Source organism: Tursiops truncatus, chromosome 3, assembly GCF_011762595.2.
Source record: "Tursiops truncatus isolate mTurTru1 chromosome 3, mTurTru1.mat.Y, whole genome shotgun sequence".
Taxonomy (NCBI): Eukaryota; Metazoa; Chordata; class Mammalia; order Artiodactyla; family Delphinidae; genus Tursiops; species Tursiops truncatus.
Window position 1 is genome coordinate 117,031,300 of NC_047036.1, and position 21,974 is coordinate 117,053,273.

At 44.8% G+C, this 21,974-nt stretch overlaps 2 protein-coding genes across 6 annotated transcripts; one reads left to right on the top strand and one right to left on the bottom strand.

Moving 5' to 3' along the window:
• Positions 1-25: 25 nt before the first annotated feature.
• Positions 26-13,434, bottom strand: HARS1 (histidyl-tRNA synthetase 1). Its single transcript, XM_019924563.3, has 13 exons — positions 13,275-13,434; positions 12,906-12,995; positions 7,782-7,901; positions 5,496-5,591; positions 4,730-4,855; positions 3,992-4,099; positions 3,742-3,840; positions 3,419-3,512; positions 3,070-3,197; positions 2,732-2,974; positions 1,370-1,486; positions 1,023-1,169; positions 26-623 (listed from the first exon to the last, which is right to left on the bottom strand). Exons 1-13 carry the CDS (start codon positions 13,362-13,364, stop codon positions 552-554), a joined length of 1,530 nt encoding a protein of 509 aa, XP_019780122.1. The 5' UTR covers positions 13,365-13,434; the 3' UTR covers positions 26-551.
• An 82-nt stretch (positions 13,435-13,516) lies between these two features.
• LOC101317748 (histidine--tRNA ligase, mitochondrial) lies at positions 13,517-21,247 on the top strand. Of its 5 annotated transcripts, none has more exons than XM_033853268.2 (13): positions 13,517-13,811; positions 15,020-15,094; positions 15,497-15,616; positions 15,726-15,821; positions 16,511-16,636; positions 16,742-16,849; positions 17,109-17,207; positions 17,528-17,621; positions 17,949-18,076; positions 18,169-18,411; positions 18,569-18,685; positions 19,864-19,951; positions 20,426-21,247. In XM_033853268.2, exons 1-13 carry the CDS (start codon positions 13,593-13,595, stop codon positions 20,455-20,457), a joined length of 1,545 nt encoding a protein of 514 aa, XP_033709159.1. In that variant the 5' UTR covers positions 13,517-13,592; the 3' UTR covers positions 20,458-21,247. The 5 variants fall into 5 exon arrangements, with proteins under 5 accessions (XP_033709159.1, XP_004322035.1, XP_019780121.1 ...); XM_004321987.4 differs by having other exon boundaries at positions 13,519-13,811; positions 19,864-20,010; XM_019924560.3 differs by having other exon boundaries at positions 13,520-13,811; positions 14,941-15,094; positions 19,864-20,010.
• Positions 21,248-21,974: the final 727 nt, after the last annotated feature.

Genomic DNA, 21,974 nt, shown 5'->3' on the forward strand with positions numbered 1-21,974 from the left:
CTAGGCAGTAGTGACACAGGCAGGCTCCAGTGGTTGAGGCATTTTATTGGACCTTCCGCGGCGGCTGGTTGTGGGAAGCGTTCCCTCCACCTAGTTGTAGGGCTCTGCCGAGGAAACCATCTTGGGCCCGTTCCCCGTGGCCCACCCATTTTTGGGTGGCCATTTTTGCCAGTGATTACCAATAAAATAATCATAATAAAAATAAAAAAGTGGGCTTCCCTGGTGGCGCAGCGGTTGAGAGTCCGCCTGCCGATGCAGGGGACACAGGTTTGTGCCCTGGTACGGGAAGATCCCACATGCCGCGGAGCGGCTGGGCCCGTGAGCCATGGCCGTTGAGCCTGCGCGTCCGGAGCCTGTGCTCCACCGCAACGGGAGAGGCCACAACAGTGAGAGGCCCGCGTGCCGCAAAAAAAAATAAAAAAAGTCTCTGTTATGACCACTCTTCAGGTCTTCCTGTTGGGAAGGAAACGTGCAAAGCTGCTGAAGTACATATGCAGAGTTTTGTCTTAGCCTTAAATAGTGCCAGTCCCACTTTCCTCTGATAGTTCAACTCAGCAGATGCAAAGGGGCTGGCTTGTTTTCCTTCTGATTTCCTCCACGAGGTCTTCTCTTCGGACGTCCACCTGGCCAGGATGGAGGAACAAGGTGGTATGAGCATCTTGTGTTCCACTGCTCTCTGAGCACCCATGCCTTCCTCTAGTCATCAGGCCTGGCTCAGCTGGGCGCAGGAACCCAATCAAACACCTCAGGGGAGACAGCGCTTCTTGGGGGAGGTGGAGAGACACAGGGTATGTGTGGGGATGGAGATTTTACCCTACCATGACCATAGTAACATATTACCCCCTTAAGTCCTTTAGGACTGGGCGTTAATACGAATGCCAGGCTTTTGCTTAGGTCTTGAATGGGCCTTGGCCTTGGTCTAGCTTATGTACAGTAACTTTCGGCCTTGGTCTGCCGAAATGGCATACATTCCCCATCCCTCAGCCTTCCCCATCCCTCAGCCTTCCTGTCCACCTACTTACCTCTTCCCTGCTGGCCACCGAGCGGAGCTTGATGACCCCGTCCTTGAGCTCTTGCTCACCAATGATGGCCACCAGTGGGATGCCTGCCTCCTCACAGTACTGCAGCTGATTCAGTAACTTGGGGTTCTTCTTGTAGAGCAGCTCTGCCTGCAGGGGACCAGGGAAGGAGATGAAGGCTGTCTTCTGCAGACCTCTGGGACAATCTCCTTGGGGCCCAAGTTGGCACCTTTCTCTGACCTTCACCCCAAGAAGCCACAGTAATGGCAGGGCCACTATGGATAAGCTTTTATTTCGTTTGTGTCCAGCACTCCCAAATTTGCTGCCACCCTGGGGCTTGCCTCCTCTACCTTGATCCCAGCATCCCATAACTCTGAGATGAGCTTCAGTCTCTCCTCCAGCAGCTTCTTCTGTGCAGACGCCACAAGCACCTGTGTTTCTGTGGTCCGTACCTTCTCCTTCACGGCCTAGGGAAGAAGCAGTTAAGAAAGAACTGGGCTACCCTTTACAACACCTTCAAAGAGCAAACAGAGAAGGCTCTTGTCAGGAGTCTGAGACCAGGCCCAACTCCACCAGGGCAGGCTAGTCTTCTCATCTAGCAATTGGGCAAAAAGTAGCTCTTAGAAGAATGAGAAATGAACTGACTGGCTTGTACATATGACTTGCCAGAATTAATAATGGAGGGCAAAGGTAGCTTATGTACAGTAACTTCAAGCTTATCTCCATCTAGAACCTTATGCATCATAAGTGATATTCTGAGCTCACCCAGGCAATCCAATCACCCCTGGCAGTCCTAGTTCCCACAAGGAGACTGTGTCTCTTATGCGTCAGCCATAGGGCACGACTTGGGTGGGGGTGTGGATGGAGGGGAGAAAGAATGCTGCTGCTGTCTCTTTTTCTGGAAAACTATTCCCATTGTTCTTAAAACATAAGATGCCTACTGGAACTGTGACCTCAATTGGAAAACACCAGTGGGTTCCACTCTAGAGAAAAGGGTGGGAGCAGTGGGAAGGTTACTGCCAGAGCATTACCCGAGGGATGAAAGGCAACCAGCCACTTAAAAGCAGTAGCAACAAAGGTGGGCTTGAGGCCAAGAAGGGCTTCCTTCATATTACTCTAGGTGCTAGAGAGTCAGGATAACCATCTGAGGGATCCCACAGCCTCAGATACACGCTTCCCACTTAGAGACAATATCGCAGAGTGGTTGGGAGCAAGACTTTGGAGTTGGACTGCCTGCATCCGAATTCTGACTCTGCCACTTAAACCTCGGGCAAATTATTTTATCTATAATCTTCAGTTCCCTTGCCTGAGAAATGTAAATAATGAAAGTAGCTACCCTCAGAGGGCTGTTTAAGAGTTTTATTAGACAATGCGTGAAAAGCACTAAGCACAGTGCCTAGCACAGAGTAGTAAAGTATTAAGTGTTCTGTATTATGAGGAAGATCCAGGTCTTTGGATATACTGGCCTAGATTCCTGACAGCTCTGAAGGAAGTAGGGAGCAAAGGATTTTGTGAAGAAAGAATGATCAAAGATCCATCAAGCTGGCCTATAATGGGGTGGGAGTCTGAAGGACAGCAACAGTCTTCTCTCCATTTCTTTGCAAAGATGCACCTTGCCCAATGCAGTACTAATTGCCCCCTTAGAGATCAAAGAAGATAGCTCAGGTGCCACCATCTGCCCAGAATGTCTTCCACCCAGCCCCAAGACATACCTCCAGCCTCTGCTCCACAATGGAGAAGATCCGCTCTACCCCAATGCTGAGCCCCACGCATGGCACCTTGCGCCCTTTGGGATCAAACATGCCCACCAGCCCATCATAGCGCCCTCCAGCTGCCACACTGCCCACTCCCAGGGGCTCTTCCCCTGCCTGGGCTGGGGGCTGTAGCAGCACCGCCTCAAAGATCACCCCGGTGTAGTAGTCCAGCCCTCGAGCTAGGCTCAGGTCGAAGGAGATCTGGAGGGATAAGAACATGGTCAGCAGCAGATGAGGATCAAAGGCCTCCAGCCCCGGAGCTCAGCTAATAAGGCTCCCATCCCAACCTGACTCACCTTGTCAGCAATGCCAAACAAGGTCAGATACTCAAAGAGCAGCTTCAGGTCTCCCAGGCCCTCCAAGGCCTGCTTGTTTTGGGACAATTTAGGATCCTGGAGCAGCTGTTCCACCAGGGATACCCCACCTGGGGAGACAGATTTGTGAGCCAGACTGACAAGAAGAAAAAGATAAGGGCTTTACCTTTTCCTCTGGATTACACATGTATGCATGTGTGCATACACACACATGCATTCCCTTTCCCTCTGTCTCCAGTGCGCATGCGCGCGCACGCACACACACGGAGGAGTTTGGCTTTCGCTTGAGGGCAGTGGGATGGCTGCCGGGGAGGCAGGGTTTGTTTCTCACCATGCTGCTGGACGTAGTCCCCAATGCGGTCAGCCACCTCAGGTGCCAGGCCCTTCTCTCCCACCATCTCACTCTTTACTTCCTCCCAGGACACCTGAGCAGACAGATACCAGTCAGGGAATCCTGGGCAGCTTCCCCAGTGCAGAGCAAGTGTGAGCCCTTCTCAGGGTGTGGTCTTAAGCAGAAGCTGCCCGTCAACCTATATCCTGGGGCTAATCTTCCTCTGTGGGCATAGAAGCAGGGCCCTCTCTCTCCTAATCTTTTCCATTTCTCAGGGCAGGGTGGGATCTGGGAAAAGAAGAGTCAGGTGATTGGGTCATTACCTTGTCCAGCTTGTCCACTGAGGAGCAGATGGTGCGGAACTTGCTGTCAGGAACACCACAGATGGCAAACGTCCCATCTAGGATGCGCCGATCATTCACCTGCAGCGACCCAAGGCATAGTGAGAAGAGGATCTCCCTACATGACCCTCGATAGCCTTGGACACTTAGGCTACTGGTTCCTCTGCACAAGGACCTTCTCCTGTGAGAGGCCAGGCCCAGCTTTGCCCTCCCAGCCCCATTCAGCTCTGACCTTGACCAGGAAGTCGCCTATCTGGAGTGAACTCAGGATCTCACACATTATCTTCAGGCACTCTGCATCAGGAATCATGGGGTCAAATTGCCCAGCAATGTCAAAATCCTGTAGGGAGAGGGCTAGCTAGAGGTCCTCAGGGGTTTAACCTTGAGGGAGGACTCCTGGGAGCTCTGCTTTCTATGAAGGAGGCCTCTTTGCACTCATGCGCAGACCACATTCTTCATTCTCCATCTGACTGTCAGCCCAGAGCAAAACCCCAGTATTCCTGGGTCTCTTACCAGTCCTGGTTTTCTTCCCATCCACAGGGCTATTCCTTCATTATCTCACTCATCTATTTTTCCTTATTTCCTTCCACTGTTGTGGGAGCAATTATACGGCCTTAGTCCTTTATTCATTCAGAAGCTGTGCCACCAGTCTGTGCGACAGTACCTCAAATCCAGTTTCCTCATCCTTTGCTCTGATCCTATCACTGTGGTTTAATATAAAAAGCCCTGGACCAAGAGTTCTAGTCCTAACTTTGCCTTTCTTATCCCTATGATCTCTTCATCTTGCTGAGCCTCAAGTTTCCTCAGATAAAATGAGGAGCATAATCCCTGTCCTGTATATGAAAATACTAAAGAAATCTTAGGGTTAGCATTATCTGGGGCATCTAGATTTTTCAGGACACCATAAGTACTCAATAGATTCTACTGGCTCAAGAGAGGGCCTCCTTACCCATCCTGCCCCCATACTCACACACTGGTAGAATTCCCGATATCGGCCTCGGGTCATGGCTGGGTTATCCCGCCGATACACTTTTGCTATGTGGTAGCGTTTAATGTTGGTCAGTTTATTCATTGCCAAATACCGAGCAAAAGGAACCTGATGACAGAGAGTTAAGGGGAAAGCCCCACCTTTCAGAGTCTGGAAGTTGATTATCATCACCAACAGAAGCTGGGGTCTAACCGCACCCTGTGTGGGTAAAACCACCATCTGTAAGATTAACAGCATTTCTGAACATCAGCAAGAATCAACTTTGTTACCATACAGGGCAGCTGAAGTCTCATAAAATATTAAGGCTCTTTTGTTTTTGGGCCACGCTGAGCACAGCATGGGGGTGGGCAGATTGGCCAGGGAGCAGAAAAAGGGCCCCAAGTAGGGATCTCTAAGCAGATAATTCTCTGACATAGCTTGGAGATAAAGGAAACGTGCTGTTGGTCAATTAGGGAGAACTCTGTCCACCAGCCAGGGCAAGGGAGACATATTCTGAATCCAGGGGATTGTTGGCAGAGTCAGAACTGGACCCTGACATAAAGCTGAGGTCTCACTCAGGATTCAGAAGCCTTCAAAGGCTAGCTATGCTCTGTTTAGCCAAAGCCCAGCTCCTGGTTTAGAGAAATAACTTCCCTGACTGCAAGATGCATTATATTTGATCCCACCTATATCTAGCTGCCCCCAAACCTGAGGCTAGAAAAAGCCCCAGCCCAGTAAGGGCCAATACATCCAAAGTTTAAAAAGATACAGTGAGGTCATAGCGAAGAGACAGCAGCTCCCCACCTTGGTCCTTCAGGTCATAGATAAGCTTAGAGTCTTCCCCATACTTTCCAGTCAGTGTTTCCTGGAGAAAACATAAAGAAATGTGACCATAATGATAAATATAACAATTTGAAAGGAATTTTTAAAAACAAAAACCCACCATTCTAACTATGACTGATTTCAACTTATCTACATTTCCTCTGTTCTCTCTCCCAATGTTTCCTTATTTGATGTAGTTATAATCAAGGAGATACCAATTTGGTTTTCTGCTTATCACATTTCCATTTTGTGACAGAGCTGAAGTATTATTTTTAAAAGCTGCATTGGGAGTTCCCTGGCGGTCTAGTGGTTAGGACTGCACACTCACTGCCGAGGGCCTGGGTTCAATCCCCAGTTGGGGAACTATGATCCTGCAAGCTGTGTGGCATGGCCAAAAAAAAAAAAAAAACTGCATAATATTCTAGTGAGAAGAAGCTATTTCCTTCCTTCCTAGTGTTACACTGATAGATGTTTAGGTTATTCCTATTGAAAAAAAATTCCATAGCATTTCAATAAATATATTTGGGTACACAGTTTTTTGTTTTGAATATTTTTTTGGAGTATAAATGCCTAGGAGTGGGTCATTAGATCAACAAAGGTAAATGTTTTTATGACGGCCTGAGATTTGAACACTGTCAAAAGCCAAAACTGAGAATCCTTGCCCTGTGATGTCTTCAACAAGATAACATATTTCACTACCAGACTGGCAAAATTCAAAAAACCTGAAAATTCCCAGTGTGTAGAAAATAGAAATACTCATACAATGGTTGGTGTTATGGCCAGAGAATACAGTGGTTGGTATTATGGCCTGAATTGTGTCCCCTCGAAATTCATATATTGAAGCCCTATTCCCTGCACCCACCTGGCCCCCATAACCTCAGATTGTGACTCTATTCGGAGACAGGGTCTTTAAAGAAGTAATTAAGGTAAAACGAGGTCATTAGGATGAGTCTTAATCCAATATAACTCATGTCCTTATAAAAAGAGGAAATTTGGACACAGAGGAGGGAAGATGATGTGAAGACATAGGGAAAAGACACCATCTAAAAGCCAGTGAGAGAGGCCATAAGCAGATCCTTCCCTCATGACCCTCAGAAGAAACCAACCCTGCTGACAGCTTATCTTGGACTTCTAGCCTCCAGACAATAAATTTCTGTTCTTTAAGACACCCAGTCTATGGTATTTTGATATGGGAACACTAGCAAACTAATATAGTTGGTAGAAATAGGAATGAGTACAACCATTTGACCCAGAAATTCTACTTCTGTGAATTTACCCTGCAGATAAATGCCCACTAGTACCAGACATTGTTCTAAGCCCTGTGTATACATCAGTGAACAAAGGCAGTCCATGCCCTCATGGATCTTCTATAGTAATGAAAAGAGACAGGCAGTACATTAATGCAAGGGAACAAATTAACATAACTTTTGATAGTGATAGCTTCTTTAACGGAAATAAAATAGGTCAATGTGATAGACAAGGGCTGCTTTAGACAAGGCAGTTGGAGAGGAGTATTTGAGGAATGGCATTTTAGTTGAAATCTGAAATCAAAATCTGTTATGTCTAATTTACTCTGGAATTAAAGTCATGCAGAGAGCTAGAGAAAAAGGAAGTTCAGCAAGAGGGAAGAGCAAGAACAAAGGCTCGAAGATAGAAACATATTTAGTATGTTCCAGGAATAGAAAAAGACCATGGTAGCACAGCGGGCAAGGGGAAAAAGCGCATGAGATGAGGTGGGAAATGTAGGCAGTTGCCACATCATGTAGGGCCTTGTAAGCCTGAGTAAAGAGTTTGGATTTTATTATAAATGCATTGGGAGTTACTGGGTTTTAAGCAGGGAGGGATGCAAAGAACTGTTTTTTAACAGCAAAGAACTAGAAACAACCTCAGGGTCCATCAATAGGAGACTGGTTGCATATTTATCCTTTATATGTTCGATTTACATGTATCTAGGAAACATCTCAAGTACAGGTGCCATGGAATTCAATGTAGCCAGGAGCCATAACAACTTCCACCCCTGAGAAGGGCTCTCTTTTGGATGCTGCTGGCCACAACCAAGGTAAATAAAAAGCAGGGCCTCTTTCTCTATGACAGTCCTGTCCCCCTTCTCATGGAGAAAATGCCAATCTTTGTCTGCAACAAGAGAGAGACCTTTGGGCCTCACTCTCGTGCCATCGTCTTTGTTGTTTGTATACCCATTATTCCACCAGGCAATTTCTCATCCACCCCTCACCTTTAGTTCAAACACAGGTGTATCAATTACTTCTGCACCGTGGCGCTTGAAACAGCTGATGATTACATCAAACACCTTCTCCCGAACTGCCATCTGCCGGGGACTGTAGTCTCTTGTGCCCTTGGAGTCAAAATCAGCCAGAGAACCAGGGATGGGGTTTAAAAACAAAGAACAGTAAGGTCTAGAAATATAAAAGCATGACTTCAATGATGGCGAATGAAAACCCTGCCCCAAACTTAGGTTTTCCTACAGGTCACTGAGTTGTAAAACAAGTACAAACAATTCCCTATTAATTACCACACCCATTGCTCTCACCCTTCTAAATTCCAACCCCGTTTTAGCTTGGTTCTATCTTCTAGAATTCTTGGAACTCTGTTCTCTGAGAAATTTTCCTAAACTCATTTTCTGGGAAACAGAACATTCCCCTGCCTAATAGAAAACATCTGCCTGATGACAGGCATATAACCAACTCAAACTGGCTTAATGAATTGAATTCCAAATTTTACAAGTAACGTTCTCTCCCAACATACCTTAAAAGGAAATCCTAATAAATACTATTTTTTCTTTCTTTTTTTCTTTTTTTTTTTTTTTGGCGGTACACGGGCCTCTCACTGTCGTGGCCTCTCCCGTTGCGGAGCACAGGCTCCAGATGTGCAGGTTCAGCGGCCATGGCTCACGGGCCCAGCCACTCCGCAGCATGTGGGATCTTCCCGGACCGGGGCACGAACCCGTGTCCCCTGCATCGGCAGGCGGACTCTCAACCACTGTGCCACCAGGGAAGCCCTCTTTTTTTTAAAAAAAATTTATTTATTTTTGGCTGCATTGGGTCTTCTTTGCTGCACGCGGGCTTTCTCTAGTTGTGGCGAGCAGGGGCTACTCTTCGTTGCGGTGCGCCGGCTTCTCATTGTGGTGGCTTCTCTTGTTGTAGAGCACGGGCTCTAGGTGCGTGGGCTTCAGTAGTTGTAGCACGCGGGCTCAGTAGTTGTGGCTCGCGGGCTCTAGAGCATAGACTCAGTAGTTGTGGCATGCAGGCTTAGTTGCTCCGCAGCATGTAGGATCTTCCTAGACCAGGGCTCAAACCCGTGTCCCCTGCTTTGGCAGGCGGATTCTTAACCACTGCGCCACCAGGGAAGTCTCCACTATTTTTTTCTTTAATTTTTTTCTGATAGCCCTATGACAAGGGCTAAGTTAATGAATTTGAATGTGTTGAGAAGTTAAGTCATTACTTAAGGCCATTCAGCTGGTTCCTGGCAGTCGGTACTAGAACTCTGTTCTTCCAGGTCAGAGCTTCTAGTATGGGCTTTTATATGCTACTCACAAGTACAACCTCTTTGGTCTCAGGACCCCTTTACACTCTTACTATTTACTAAAGACCCCAAAGTGGATTATACCTATCAATATTTATCGTATTATAAATTAAAACTGCAAACATTTAAAAATATTAATTCACTTAACAAAAAGAAAATCCATTACATGTTAACATAAATAACATTTTAGGAAAAATGTAACTACTTTCCAAAACAAAAACATCTGGTGAGAAGAGTGGCACTGATTTACATTTTTGCAAATCTTTAATGCCTGGGTTAATAGAAGACAGCTGAATTTTCATATATGCTTTTTGCATTCAATTCTGTTGTGATATGTTGTTCTGGTTGAATATATAAAGAAAATCTAGCCTTACAGAGATGTGTAATTGTAAAAGGAGGAATATTTTTAATAAACTTTTCAGCTAATTGTAGATATTCTTCTTAAACTACACCAAAATCCAGAGGGAGAGCTTCTTAAGGATTGGTTTGCAATGTGGAATCTGAAAGTACATCAATGAACTTTTCACATTGTTACATTAAAATCTATTATAAGGTACCCAGAATTCACAGAGACAGAAAGTAGAACGATGGTTACCAGGGGCTGAAGGGAGGGTAGAATGGGGTGTTACTGTTTAATGGGTAAAGAATTTCAGTTTGGTATGATGAAAAAGTTATGGGGGATGAATAGTGGTTATGGTTGCACAGCAATATGAATGTACTTAATGCCACTGAACTGTACACCTAAAAATGGTTGAAATGGCAAATTTTATGTTATGTATATTTTAGTACAATTTAAAAAATATCTGTTACTCTATCTTGTACTTTGGATATTCTACGCAGGCACAATTTTATAACATCATGCATTGGTCATTTAGAAAATATTTGTTCTTTGATAACAGTTACACAGATCTTCCAAATGTTGATATGCCTCAGTATACAATATCAAAAAACCGTATTTGTTCATGTCACCATAGATCTCATCAGGAAAGTCTTCAAGTATTGAGAACCTGTCAAGCTCATGGTGGAAAATACAAGTTCTAACATTGACTTGAACACTTGAATTTTATCGCTGGCAACAAATACTGTTGAATGTTTTCCTTGAGGTGACAAGGCTCACTTTGTTCAGTTTTGTGAAAATGTCTGCCAAATATCCAAATCTTTAACACAATAGTTTATCTTTCAGTTTTTCTTTCAAATAAAAAAGGTTTTCCATGAAAAAAGTAGCTAGTTCAGCCTACAGTTCACACATGGCACAGCATTTTTCCTACTTTGGAATGCAGCAGAAGTGCTTTATCTGTGCTTTCCATTTCATCATACAGAGTATTAAAAAACAGTGTACTCAAGGGTCGATATTCAATAAAATTAATAATTTTTACTGTTTTATCAAGGACATTCTTAAGTGAAACTGAATCTTTTTTTTTTACTGTGAGTTCACGAAAGTAAAGAACATAATGGTTATTAGTACAGCTCAGTGCCAACATCTTAATTTGTGCTAAGACACGAGCAGTTCTACACACCAGTGCTTTTGCACCTTCATCGCAAACGAAGTGAAAGGCAAATAACACTATGAAAATAATTTTGACCAGGAAGGTCCCTTGAAAAAGTCCTTTCCCCATAATACTGAGTTTTCTGTTAATTATGAATCACATGTCAAGAAATGTATTTCAAAAAAAAAAAAAAAAAGAAATGTATTTCAACAAACTAAGTGGATATTAACTCTCCAGTATATTCTCATTTTCTTGTTTTTTTAAAAACATCTTTATTGGAGTATAATTGCTTTACAGTGTTGTGTTAGTTTCTGCTGTATCTCATTTTCTTTTAACATTAAATTATGGAAATTTTCCAACACACATTATAGAGAATAGAACACTGGACCACCCCACCCTGTGTTTATTACCTACCTTCAACAACTATCAACATCTGCTATTCTTATTTTATCTAAGCCCCAATATTTTTTTTTCCTGCAGTATTTTAAGGTAATCCCAGATATCATATACTTTCATCCATAAATATTTCAGTATAATTGTCTAACATATAAGCATTAAAAAACAAAACACTACAATACCTTCCTTACAACCAATACAACTTAACAGCAGCCCTTTACCTAGTGCCCAAGTACTTGGTTGATATGTCTCATGTCTATTTAATCTGCAACAGTTTCCTTTCCTTTTTTTTTAAAAAAAAAATGTCCTTTATTTGTTGAGGAAACTGAGTCATTTTTCTGAAAGAATTTTTCTCATTCTAGATTTGGTTAACTGTATATTCAATGTGGTCATTTAACGTGTTCCTCCATTTCCCATATTTCCAGTAAACTGGTAGTTAGGTAAACTGGTAGTTAAGTCTGAAGACTGATTAGATTCAGGTACAATTCTTCTTGGCAAGAATACTTCATAGGTGGTGCTGTGTACTTCTTATTGCATCACATCAAGAGGAATATAATGTCTGGTTGTCCTACTTTTAGTGAAGCTAAGATTGATCATTGGGTTTAGCTGAGGTCAGCCTGATCTATCATAAATCCCCATTAATCTTTTCACCCAATAGTTTGAATAACTATTGATGGTCACTGCCTTGGGGTTTTACACCATCTCTTTAACTTTTTTTTTTTTTTTTTTTTTTTTTTTTGCAGTATGCGGGCCTCTCACTGTTGTGGCCTCTCCCGTTGTGGAGCACAGGCTCCGGACACGCAGGCTCAGCGGCCATGGCTCACGGGCCCAGCCACTCCGCGGCATGTGGGATCTTCCCGGACCAGGGCATGAACCCATGTCCCCTGCATTGGCAGGCGGACTCTCAACCACTGAGCCACCAGGGAAGCCCCTCTTTAACCTTTGAAATGAGTTATATGTAGAAAGGAATAGCTCAATGATTTTAGGAGCCCAAAGAATTACTCTTAAACAGCGACATCTCAACATAAGGAAGACAGATCATCTCCCCTCTACTTTGGAATTAAATTTCACATACATTCATTGAATACCTATTTAGTCCCAGACTCTCAGGTTAAATAAACCATGTGAATAATGAAAAGTCAGCAATAAATGCAATAACAGAGATACTTATGAAGTGCCAAGGGAACCCAGATGATAGGTAAATAGTTCAGTTTATAGAACTTACAGAAAGTGGCATCTGAACTGAAATCATGGTGGTTGAGCTAGGAATCTCCAACTTCATTCCATTGTACTCTCCTTCTCTATTTGGTTCTAGTCATAAAGGTCTTTTTATAGTTCCTGGAAACTACCAAGGTTCTTTCTCACTTCAGGATTTCCATACCCTACCTGGACTTATCTTCCTCACACTCTTCACCCGGCTGTCTTCCACTCATCTATTAGGTCAGCTAGTCTATCACTTCTTCAGACTTCCCAGTTCTCCCTTATTTTTCTCAGAGCATCCTTTTTACTTCTTTACATCACTTAACACAATTTGTAGTTACATATCCATGTGTGGGATTATTTCTTCTAAGTCTGTTTCCTTCAGTAGAATGTAAGCTCCCTGAGGGCAGGCTATACTGTTCACCATGGTACACTCACTGCTTTGTACAGTGCTAGGCACACAGTAAGCACTCAGTAAATATTTACTGAATGAAAGAAGGAGTAGCAGTAGCAGGTAGACTCCCCTAAGCACCCAGCTGGCCTAGCTTCTGCCATCACTTTGCCATCCCAGAATGACTCAGAGTCCAATCCAGCCTGGTGCCTACAACCAACTGTTGTTTCCTCTGCAGGATTTCAGATCCTCCTCAATGACCTGATTCAGAGAAGCAGGCATATATGCGTCCTTGTGAGTGGAATTAGGGACCCTCTCAGAGGCTCCCTAAAGGAATATTTACCTTGGGGGTTTTGAGCACAAACTTCTGTTTCCCTTCATCAGGGCCCAGTTGTGCCTTCAGTTTCAGTAGTTTTGCCACCTCCTCCTCGATCTGTGGAGGGAAAGTAGGCGCTGGGCTACCACATCTGCCACCCCCTCCCTCTTCCGTCATTCATTCAGTATCCCTCCCTCAGCAGGATGTGGGGCATATCTCTCTCCCAAGCCTAGCTTTGCTTCTCTCGGGTCCTACCGCAGCTACCTCCCCACCCAGCCCGTCCTCCTACCTACAAGTCCAGTCCTTTCTTCCACATCCCCATCCTCTGTGCAGACCACTCCCCGCTCTGTTCTCCCAGGCCTTCCTTTGTCCCCTCTCCTGCCTCCTGGGTCGTACCTGCTCAGCGCTGGCCTTCTGCTGCTTAAGGGCCCGCACGCGCTCTCCCTGAAGTCGCACCAGATCCTCCAGCGTCGCACGATCAGCCATACTGGTTACCAACTGGAGCTGACTACTGTCTAGATAGGTTGTGTGGGCCACAGCTTCAGCTTGGATGACTTCCGGCTATCGAGTCGAGGGCCCGCACGCCTAGAAAGCCACCACTCAGTACAACAATCACTTCCGGCTCCTACCGGAAGTGCGGGAACTGGGCGGGAGCGTGAGAGGGCTGGAGCAACCCTCCGGAATTCAGGAGGTGTGGAAACGCTCACCTCTTCTATGGTGCTCCGGCTTCGCCTCTACAGCGCCCTATACCCTTCCTGGGGTCCTATCTGCCTCTTTCCTAGGTCCTTTGCCTCGTGTTCCGGAAATCCTGCCTCCTGCTGCACGATGCCCCAGCTCGGACTCCTACATGGGAGGGCCTGGGCTGTGCTGTTTGGCCAGCTCCGGCGACCGCCCGGTGCTGTATGCATCAGGGCAGTCCATTCTCATAGCCAGGTGAGCCAGACTGAGATAGCTCTGGTCTGTCGGGGCAGGATCTCCAGGTCTGAAAGCATAGACTCGCGGCCTGTACTCCCGCAGTATTAACAGTCGGTTTTTTATTGAGTGCCCACCATGTACCGACACAGAGCTAAGGCCTTTTAGGCTGCTTTGTCATTTAATCATCATAGCAATCTTGAGATGTTGGGGTTATTATTTCCGTTTTACAGTTGAAGAAACGGAGGCTCCAAGGTTAAATGACTTATCTATGGCTACATAGTAAGGGAGCATTTTAATATAGGTCCACAGTCCCTTATCTGAACCTTTTGGGATCAAACACATTTAAATTTTTTTAAGCAAAATATATGAATATTTCCACTAAGTGAGATGACTAACGGCCATAAGTAGAGTGAGTTCACATTAGAATTTACCTCAAAATTTTTAGTTTTCAGAGATTATGGATTCTTAGGAGGGGTTGTGGGCTTCAACTGCTGTCCTTTGGAGCACAGAATCTGCCAAAGTATGAACTACTACACGCTCTATATTTCTGGAAGGGCATACAGCCTGCTGGGGATAATCAAAATCACAGATTCTGTTTTACCTTGGGAATGACACTTTTGTGTTCCTAGTAGATGCTTTGTGCTATCATGAACAACAGAGCTCAGATCTTTTGTTATTTGCAGTCACAGCATCCTACCAGCCGGCTTTTTTTTTTTTTTTCAATCAGGAAATCCATTCCTTTTCATTCCACAGGCATGTTCTGTGTTCTTGGGCTGTTTCTCTTCTGTCTTCCAGTTACTTTTTCTCTATCTCCAAACCTAATGACCATTACTACCTTATTAACAATTCTTAGTTTTTGCTCTTTGAGTAGGAACTGAGAACTGGAGATCCTACTAATCCCTACTCCTATATGGTTAGTGGTGGTAGTCTTGGGTTGCTTTGTGCCTTCCTTGTTTTTTGCTGGTTAAAGTTTTTCATACTTTTAAAAACTCCAATTATAGTGAGGAAGCTTGTATGGTAAACATCTGATCCCATATGTATTACATATATGTTGCAGATACAACTGGGTTTTTGGAAGTGGGCTGAGATTGGGATAGATTAGATAGTGTTCAGACTTCCTGTTGCTCAGGGCCAAAAATATTTTCAGGTTGGTGGTACACAGGGCCAGAGATACCACACGTTTGGCCAGTATTGAGAGGAGCCATATCTCACATTTCTTCTGCCAGGTTGCGGAGGCAGCATTAGCAACCCAACTGAAACCACATCAAGAGAAATCAAATTTTATTATCAAGACCCCAAAGGTAATGCCCTTTGCCCCACCCTGTCTGTTAGAGTGCCTTGAAGTTCTGCCCTGTGCTTCTCTTCCTGACCACTTTTAATGTTTTTGTTTTTGTTTGTTTGTTTGTTTTGGCTGTGCCGCATGGCTTGCGGGATCTTAGTTCCCCGACCAGGGGTTGAACCCAGGCCCTTGGCAGTAAAAGCGCAGAGTCCTAACCACAGGACCCCCAGGGTATTCCCTATTTTTAATTTTTCACTATTTCACTAATTCTTCACTATTCTTGAGATACTGGGTGGGGCTCATAGTCGTCTGAACTCAAAGAGATTTCAACTCCAGACCTTAGATTATAGATATAGTTTAACTCTTTGTCTTAAATGGACTTGTCTTTGTCTTTGTTTTCACTCTGGCTCCTTTTGGTTTCTAGGGCACCAGAGATCTTAGTCCCGAGCAGATGGTCGTGAGGGAGAAAATTCTTGATATGGTTGTTAGCTGCTTTAAACGTCATGGAGCAAAGGGGTTGGATACCCCGGCATTTGAGCTAAAGGTAAGAGGAGAAAAAAAATGCAGGAACCCCATTTCTTTCCCAAAGGGCTTCTAACCTATGTTCTGGAGTCCTCCTTTTAACCGTGGCACTTTCTGTTTGACCCCTGCAGGAAATGCTTACTGAGAAGTATGGAGAGGACTCTGGGCTCGTCTATGATCTGAAGGATCAGGGTGGAGAGCTATTGTCCTTGCGCTATGACCTTACTGTATCCTAAGTACGGCAGCCTGACTTACCTCTTTCCAAACCCAGAGGTCATTCTCTGATAACGGGACAGGAGTGACTCTGGGACCCTATAGGTTCATTGGCAGCAGCCTTTACTTCAAGTTTCTTCCAGAAGGCAATTCTGCCAGCAGAGCCTGGCCTGGAGCTCTGTCATTTAAGTTTATAGTGTGTCAGACTCCCTTGAGGAAGCTTGCAAAAATACTGATTCTTGACCTCTAGCCCCAGATTTTCTTAATTCTGTAGCTGGAGTGGTGTTCAGAAATCTGCATTTTAAATAGATACCTGGATAATTAAGATGCAAGTGGTCCTTGAACACTTGAAGAAACATTGATATAGAAGTTGTAGGCAAATCCAGGTTCTGAAGCTTGACTCTTCTGAGACAGTTGAGACTTGATGAATGGGAGGGAATGGCCCAGACTTGGAGTTCTTGGATCATTTCTATCTCTGCTTCCCCTGCTTTCTAACAGACTTGCAGGGATTCCTTCATTTGACACTATTCAGTGTTTATTGATTGCTGTGCCTTGGTGATAGTGGGAAAGGAGGCAGAGAAAGTCCTTGTTCTAATCCTAGTGGATGAGATCCAGTTGATAGAGGCTCAGTCCTCCCTAATGTCTTTCCACTGGGGCTAAGCTCTGGATGTAGTATTCTTCCTCCTTAACCTATTTATGTGAGGTCCCTTTTGCTCGTTATCTGGCCATGAATAAAGTGAAGAAGATGAAACGCTATCATGTTGGAAAGGTGTGGCGTCGGGAGAGCCCAACCATAGCCCAAGGCCGCTACAGGGAGTTCTGCCAGTGTGTAAGTGACCTGATGGAGGCAGCGTGGTTTGATAGTTCTGGGGACCACAACCTAGGAACTGGCTGCTCACTAATTTTTTTTCGCCCGTCTTTTTCTTTGCTGTAGGACTTTGACATTGCTGGTCAGTTTGACCCTATGATCCCTGATGCAGAGTGTTTGAAGATCATGTGTGAAATCCTTAGTGGGTTGCAGCTGGGGGATTTTCTCATTAAGGTGAGGCCAGAGCTGAGGACTGAGGGGAGAAGTCTGGATTTGGCCTAATGCTGTTTGAAAACATAGGTGACCCCAGCCATTAAGCCTGTAGCTCTAGGACTTTCTTAGTACAGGTGTTGCATTTTATATCTATATCTATATAGTCACCCTGTGGAATTTCCTTACTATCCCTTTTATGAGTCAGGCAAGTAGGGACTGCCATTGTTTTGAGGGAGAGGTCATTCATAAACCACTTGGGTCACTTCCATTGAGTTCACAGGTCAATGACCGGCGGATTTTGGATGGGATATTTGCTGTCTGTGGTGTTCCTGAAAGCAAGTTCCATGCCATCTGCTCCTCGGTAGACAAACTAGACAAGGTAACAAAGAAGACATGCTTCAGTAGATCCTATCAGAGTTTCTGCCCTGCCTTCAAATCTATATATACCTTTAGAGGAAAATAAGGAGATGGTGGCTGGAAGTGAGCTATTTCTGGGAGGAAGGTAAGGAGACATTCTGAAACGAGACCTGAGTTTTGCTGTGCAGTGGAGATTATGGCTGGATTTCCTAAGCTGCCTCTGACTTTGCTGAGTAGAGTGTTAGCTACTTGTGACATACATAATGAATGAAATGAGATGTCCTTTTCCATTAAGAGAAAGAAGGATCTTGGGGCTAGGCTAATGTTTGGGTGTTTGTGCAGATGTCTTGGAAAGATGTGAGACATGAGATGGTGGCAAAGAAAGGCCTGGCTGCTGAAGTAGCTGATCGAATTTGGGATTACGTCCAATGTCATGGTAAGAATCAGTGTTTTCAGAGGTACATGATAGAACCAGAGTGAGGGTGATAAGTGTATAACTTCTACGTCTGAAACAGCTCCTTTTCATAAATGTGCTAAGTTCCAGAGCCTGGTTTTAATTTAATAACCTTTTTACTTACTGTAACCAGTTATGTCTTTAGGTGTCAAAGATGGAGGCAGAAGAGGAGAATCTGGTCATATGTGATCAGGATCTTTTTTTTAAAGAAAATGAGGAGGACTAGCTGGAGCATATTAGGGATAAATTTGGATGAAACACATCTGGGTGTATAACACAGACATTATTTCTCCCCACATGTCTCCCCAGGAGGGGTGTCCTTGGTGCAACAAATGTTCCAGGATCCCAGACTATCCCAGAACAAGCAGGCCCTAGAGGGCTTGGGAGACCTGAAGCTGCTATTTGAATATCTGACTTTATTTGGAATTGCTGAAAAGGTAAGCTGGGTAGGGAGTGCACCTCCTGCTGTGTCTAGGGCTCTCAGGGTCCTGAGTCTTGTCTAAGACTGACTATAACCTTGTTCCCACAGATCTCCTTTGACCTGAGCCTGGCTCGGGGCCTGGACTACTATACAGGAGTGATCTATGAAGCGGTGCTGCTACAGACCCCAGCTCATGCTGAGGAGGAGCCACGGAATGTGGGCAGTGTGGCTGCTGGTGGGCGCTATGATGGGCTGGTGGGCATGTTTGACCCCAAAGGCCACAACGTGCCATGTGTGGGGCTCAGCATTGGGGTGGAGCGGATCTTCTCCATTGTGGAGCAGAGGATGAAGGTAGGTCCTCGGTAGGGTTAGAGTAGGGCTGCAGACCTTAAAAACTCTCATGTTTCTGGAAGTGCAGTTGGACTGTTTTTCTGATGATTGTTTTGTTTTGAATTATTGGTGCAAAGGAAGTTTTTATTAGTTTTACCTTCTCTCTCTCTTTTACTAGACTTTTGGTGAGAAGATACGGACCACAGAGACCCAAGTGTTTGTGGCCACACCACAGAAGAACTTTCTCCAAGAACGGCTGAAGCTAATTGCAGAGCTTTGGGATGCTGGGATCAAGGTATAATGGAGCTAATATCCAAAACATCTAGCTATATGTGGAATTCATGCACCAGGCCCACTTCTACCTTATGCCTAAGGTGGAACTCAAGATCTTTCTAGTCTTCACTAGTGTGTCTTCATAGGGTATGAGGGTGAGCTACTTACTTATTTGGATATGCCTGCTTCTGGGGTTTGAGTGGTATGGTCACTTCTTTTTTTTTTTTTAACATCTTTATTGGAGTATAATTGCTTTACAATGGTGTGTTAGTTTCTGCTTTATAACAAAATGAACCAGCTATACATATATATATATCCCCATATGTCCTCCCTCTTGCGTCTCCTTCCCACCCTCCCTATCCCACCCCTCTAGGTGGACGCAAAGCACCGAGCTGATCTCCCTGTGCTATGTGGCTGCTTCCCACTAGCTATCTATTTTACTTTTGGTAGTATATATAAGTCCATGCCACTCTCTCACTTTGTCCCAGCTTACCCTTCCCCCTACCCGTGTCCTCAAGTCCATTCTCTATGTCTGCATCTTTATTCCTTTCCTGCCCCTAGGTTCTTCAAAATCATTTTTTTTTCTTTTTTAGATTCCATATATATGTGTTAGCATACGGTATTTATTTTTCTCTTTCTGACATACTTCACTCTGTATGACAATCTCTAGGTCCATCTACCTCACCACAAATAACTCAATTTCGTTTCTTTTTATGGCTAATATTCCATTGTATATATGTGCCACATCTTCTTTATCCATTCATCCGTTGATAGACACTTAGGTTGCTTCGGTATGGTCACTTCTAAGTCCCCTATTCTTTTTTTGAAAATTAATTAATTATTTTTTGGCTGCATTGGGTCTTCGTTGCTGCGCGCAGGCTTTCTCTAGTTGCGGCGAGTGGGGGCTACTTTGCGGTGCGTGGGCTTCTCATTGCGGTGGCTTCTCTTGTTGCGGAGCACAGGCTCTAGGCGTGCGGGCTTCAGTAAGTAGTTGTGGTACATGGGCTCAGTAGTTGTGGCTCACGGGCTCTAGAGTGCAGGATCAGTAGTTGTGGTGCATGAGCTTAGTTGCTCCGCGGCATGTGGGATCTTTCCGGACCAGGGCTCGAACCCATGTCCCCTGCATTGGCAGGCGGATTCTTAACCACTGTGCCACCAGGGAAGTCCCTAAGTCCCCTATTCTTTCTTCACCCTTTTCAGGCAGAGCTGATGTATAAGAACAACCCTAAACTACTAACTCAACTGCACTACTGTGAGAACACGGGCATCCCACTGGTGGTCATTATTGGTGAGCAAGAACTGAAGGAAGGGGTCATCAAGCTCCGTTCAGTGGCCAACAGGGAGGAGGTGAGTGGGGGCAGGCAGAAATAGGAGGGACCAAGTGTTTCTACTTTTCTTAGATCCTTTAAGAAATATATATCTTTTGGCTGAGAAAATATCTCCAGGGTTAATCGTGATAGAGATGAATGAGCACCCACCCTAGGCAACCATTATAGCCGATGATTGGTTGGGTGGGCAAAAGGACAAACGAAATCTCTATGGGTATTTCAAGACTCATCAACAAAATAGACATAGATCAGGTGTTTGAATCCCTTTAGTCTTGAGGGCATACATTCTCCAGGTCAGGTTGAAGCACATACTCCTCCCTACTGGTTGCATAGTAGTGGGAGCAGTTGCACAGTTAAATGAATCCAGAAAAGTAGTGGCTAAGGAACTAGTATCACTCTCTAGTTTGTCACATGAGAGTTCTGTTATGTTTCAGGTGGCCATTACACGGGAAAATCTTGTGGCTGAAATTCAGAAGCGACTGTCTGAGTCTTGATCCTTGCCTGAATGCCATCTGCTGCTCTTTGTAGAAAAGGTTTCATCTAGGACTGACTTCCTGAGGGACTTCATAACTGCTGGCCAGGATGGGTGACAAGTGCCTCTGCATCCTTCATCCTTCCTGGGTGCAGAACTGTAGAAGGCCCTGAGGACTCCTGGGCTAGTGTGAGCAGCTATTCTGCATGGGCGCAGATGGCTGGTACGTGACAGAGACATGCTCTAACATCCGAGGCAGATGGCAGGTTTGAAATGCCACTGAGTGCTGCCAACAGGTGCTGAGATGGTTGCTATGAGCAAATCTCTGGGAAAGTCACCTCAGGTTGAGAGGATTCTGACCATTGAGATCAAAAGTCAAATACTTAGCCTTCTGCTCTGGCTTCTGAGCCAGTTTCTGGGAAGTTTGTCCATAACCTGCCCTTGGCCTGTCCAGGTAGTTTTTGGGAGACAGCAAAGAGTTGGGCAATGACTGTCTTCTGTTTTGTTTGAGGACAGAGATGCTATCCCAAGGGCATAGCAGTGCCCATATTGATGTGGCATCTCTCTAGCCCATCCATTGTTAATAATAGCAGGGTGAGGCTGTCTGTTTAATAATCTTGAATGTTGAACTTAATAAGTGACCTGACAAGATTGAGATCTGATCTTTTGAGATTTTGGAGACCATTACCTGTGCCGGAATCACTGCTCTGACTTCCATGTCCTGCCATGGAGGTGCCTGTTCTAGAAGTGGTTGTATAATATATTAAATAAAATATTAAATATAGTAGTTTGGATAATTTGTTACCAAGGGATTGGTTTGCATAGGCCATGGAAAACGCTTGAGTGTACACTGGAGGATTCTGTGAGCTAGGAGTAACCTCCCTGGGGTGATGTTTCTGTATTCAGTGAAGGGAGCAGCCACAGTTCCCCTTCCCCCCAACTTGGAGATACAGTCACGTCCCTAAATCAATGTATAGTGAGATATCTGCTAGAGTTCTTCACCCTAGAGTGTTGATGACCGACCTTCCCAAGTCCCATCATGTTGATTAAACTGTGCACTGTAGATTGAATGACTGTTTCTCAGCTGAAGGAAAAATGAGTTAACCAAAGTTTGATAGCATTGCTTCAAGATAAAGAGACAAGCCGCAAAAAGCGCTTTGCATATGTGCGTTGGAAAGGCTGCAGCCTTTACAAACAGTTCGGCGCTCTTGGGGCCATATTTTTAGTGCATCTAGAGCCCCTATAACGGCGCTTCAGCCTTAAAGAAGGTTTGGAAATTCTTGGCAGTGCACGCAGGTTGATTAGATTAGATCAGAGAGCACTGATCCGAATCTCATTTTCCTCTTTGGTTAAAAAGACAAGTTGAATCTACGCTTGTTTTGAAAGCCACGGCAAAAACGTTTCCAGGCGCCCTTACTTCCGTGTTGCTTCAAACTTTCCTTGCGCATGCGCTATTTCTTTGGCGCGGGGGCGGGGCCGACAATCCTGTTTTAGAAGCCCTCCAGTGCTTA

Excerpts from the sequence above, each read along its gene's own strand:
- HARS1 (XM_019924563.3), bottom strand. The coding sequence starts at position 13,364 with ATGGCTGATCGTGCGACGCTGGAGGATCTGGTGCGACTTCAGGGAGAG. Across the intron at positions 5,592-7,781 it reads CACCTGTGTTTGAACTAAAG|GAAACACTGACTGGAAAGTA; the intron begins GTGAGGGGTGGA and ends TGTTTTCTCCAG. Across the intron at positions 3,513-3,741 it reads CAGTGGACAAGCTGGACAAG|GTGTCCTGGGAGGAAGTAAA; the intron begins GTAATGACCCAA and ends CTGTCTGCTCAG.
- LOC101317748 (XM_004321987.4), top strand. The coding sequence starts at position 13,593 with ATGGTGCTCCGGCTTCGCCTCTACAGCGCCCTATACCCTTCCTGGGGT. Across the intron at positions 18,412-18,568 it reads TTGTGGAGCAGAGGATGAAG|ACTTTTGGTGAGAAGATACG; the intron begins GTAGGTCCTCGG and ends CTCTTTTACTAG. Across the intron at positions 20,011-20,425 it reads CAGTGGCCAACAGGGAGGAG|GTGGCCATTACACGGGAAAA; the intron begins GTGAGTGGGGGC and ends GTTATGTTTCAG.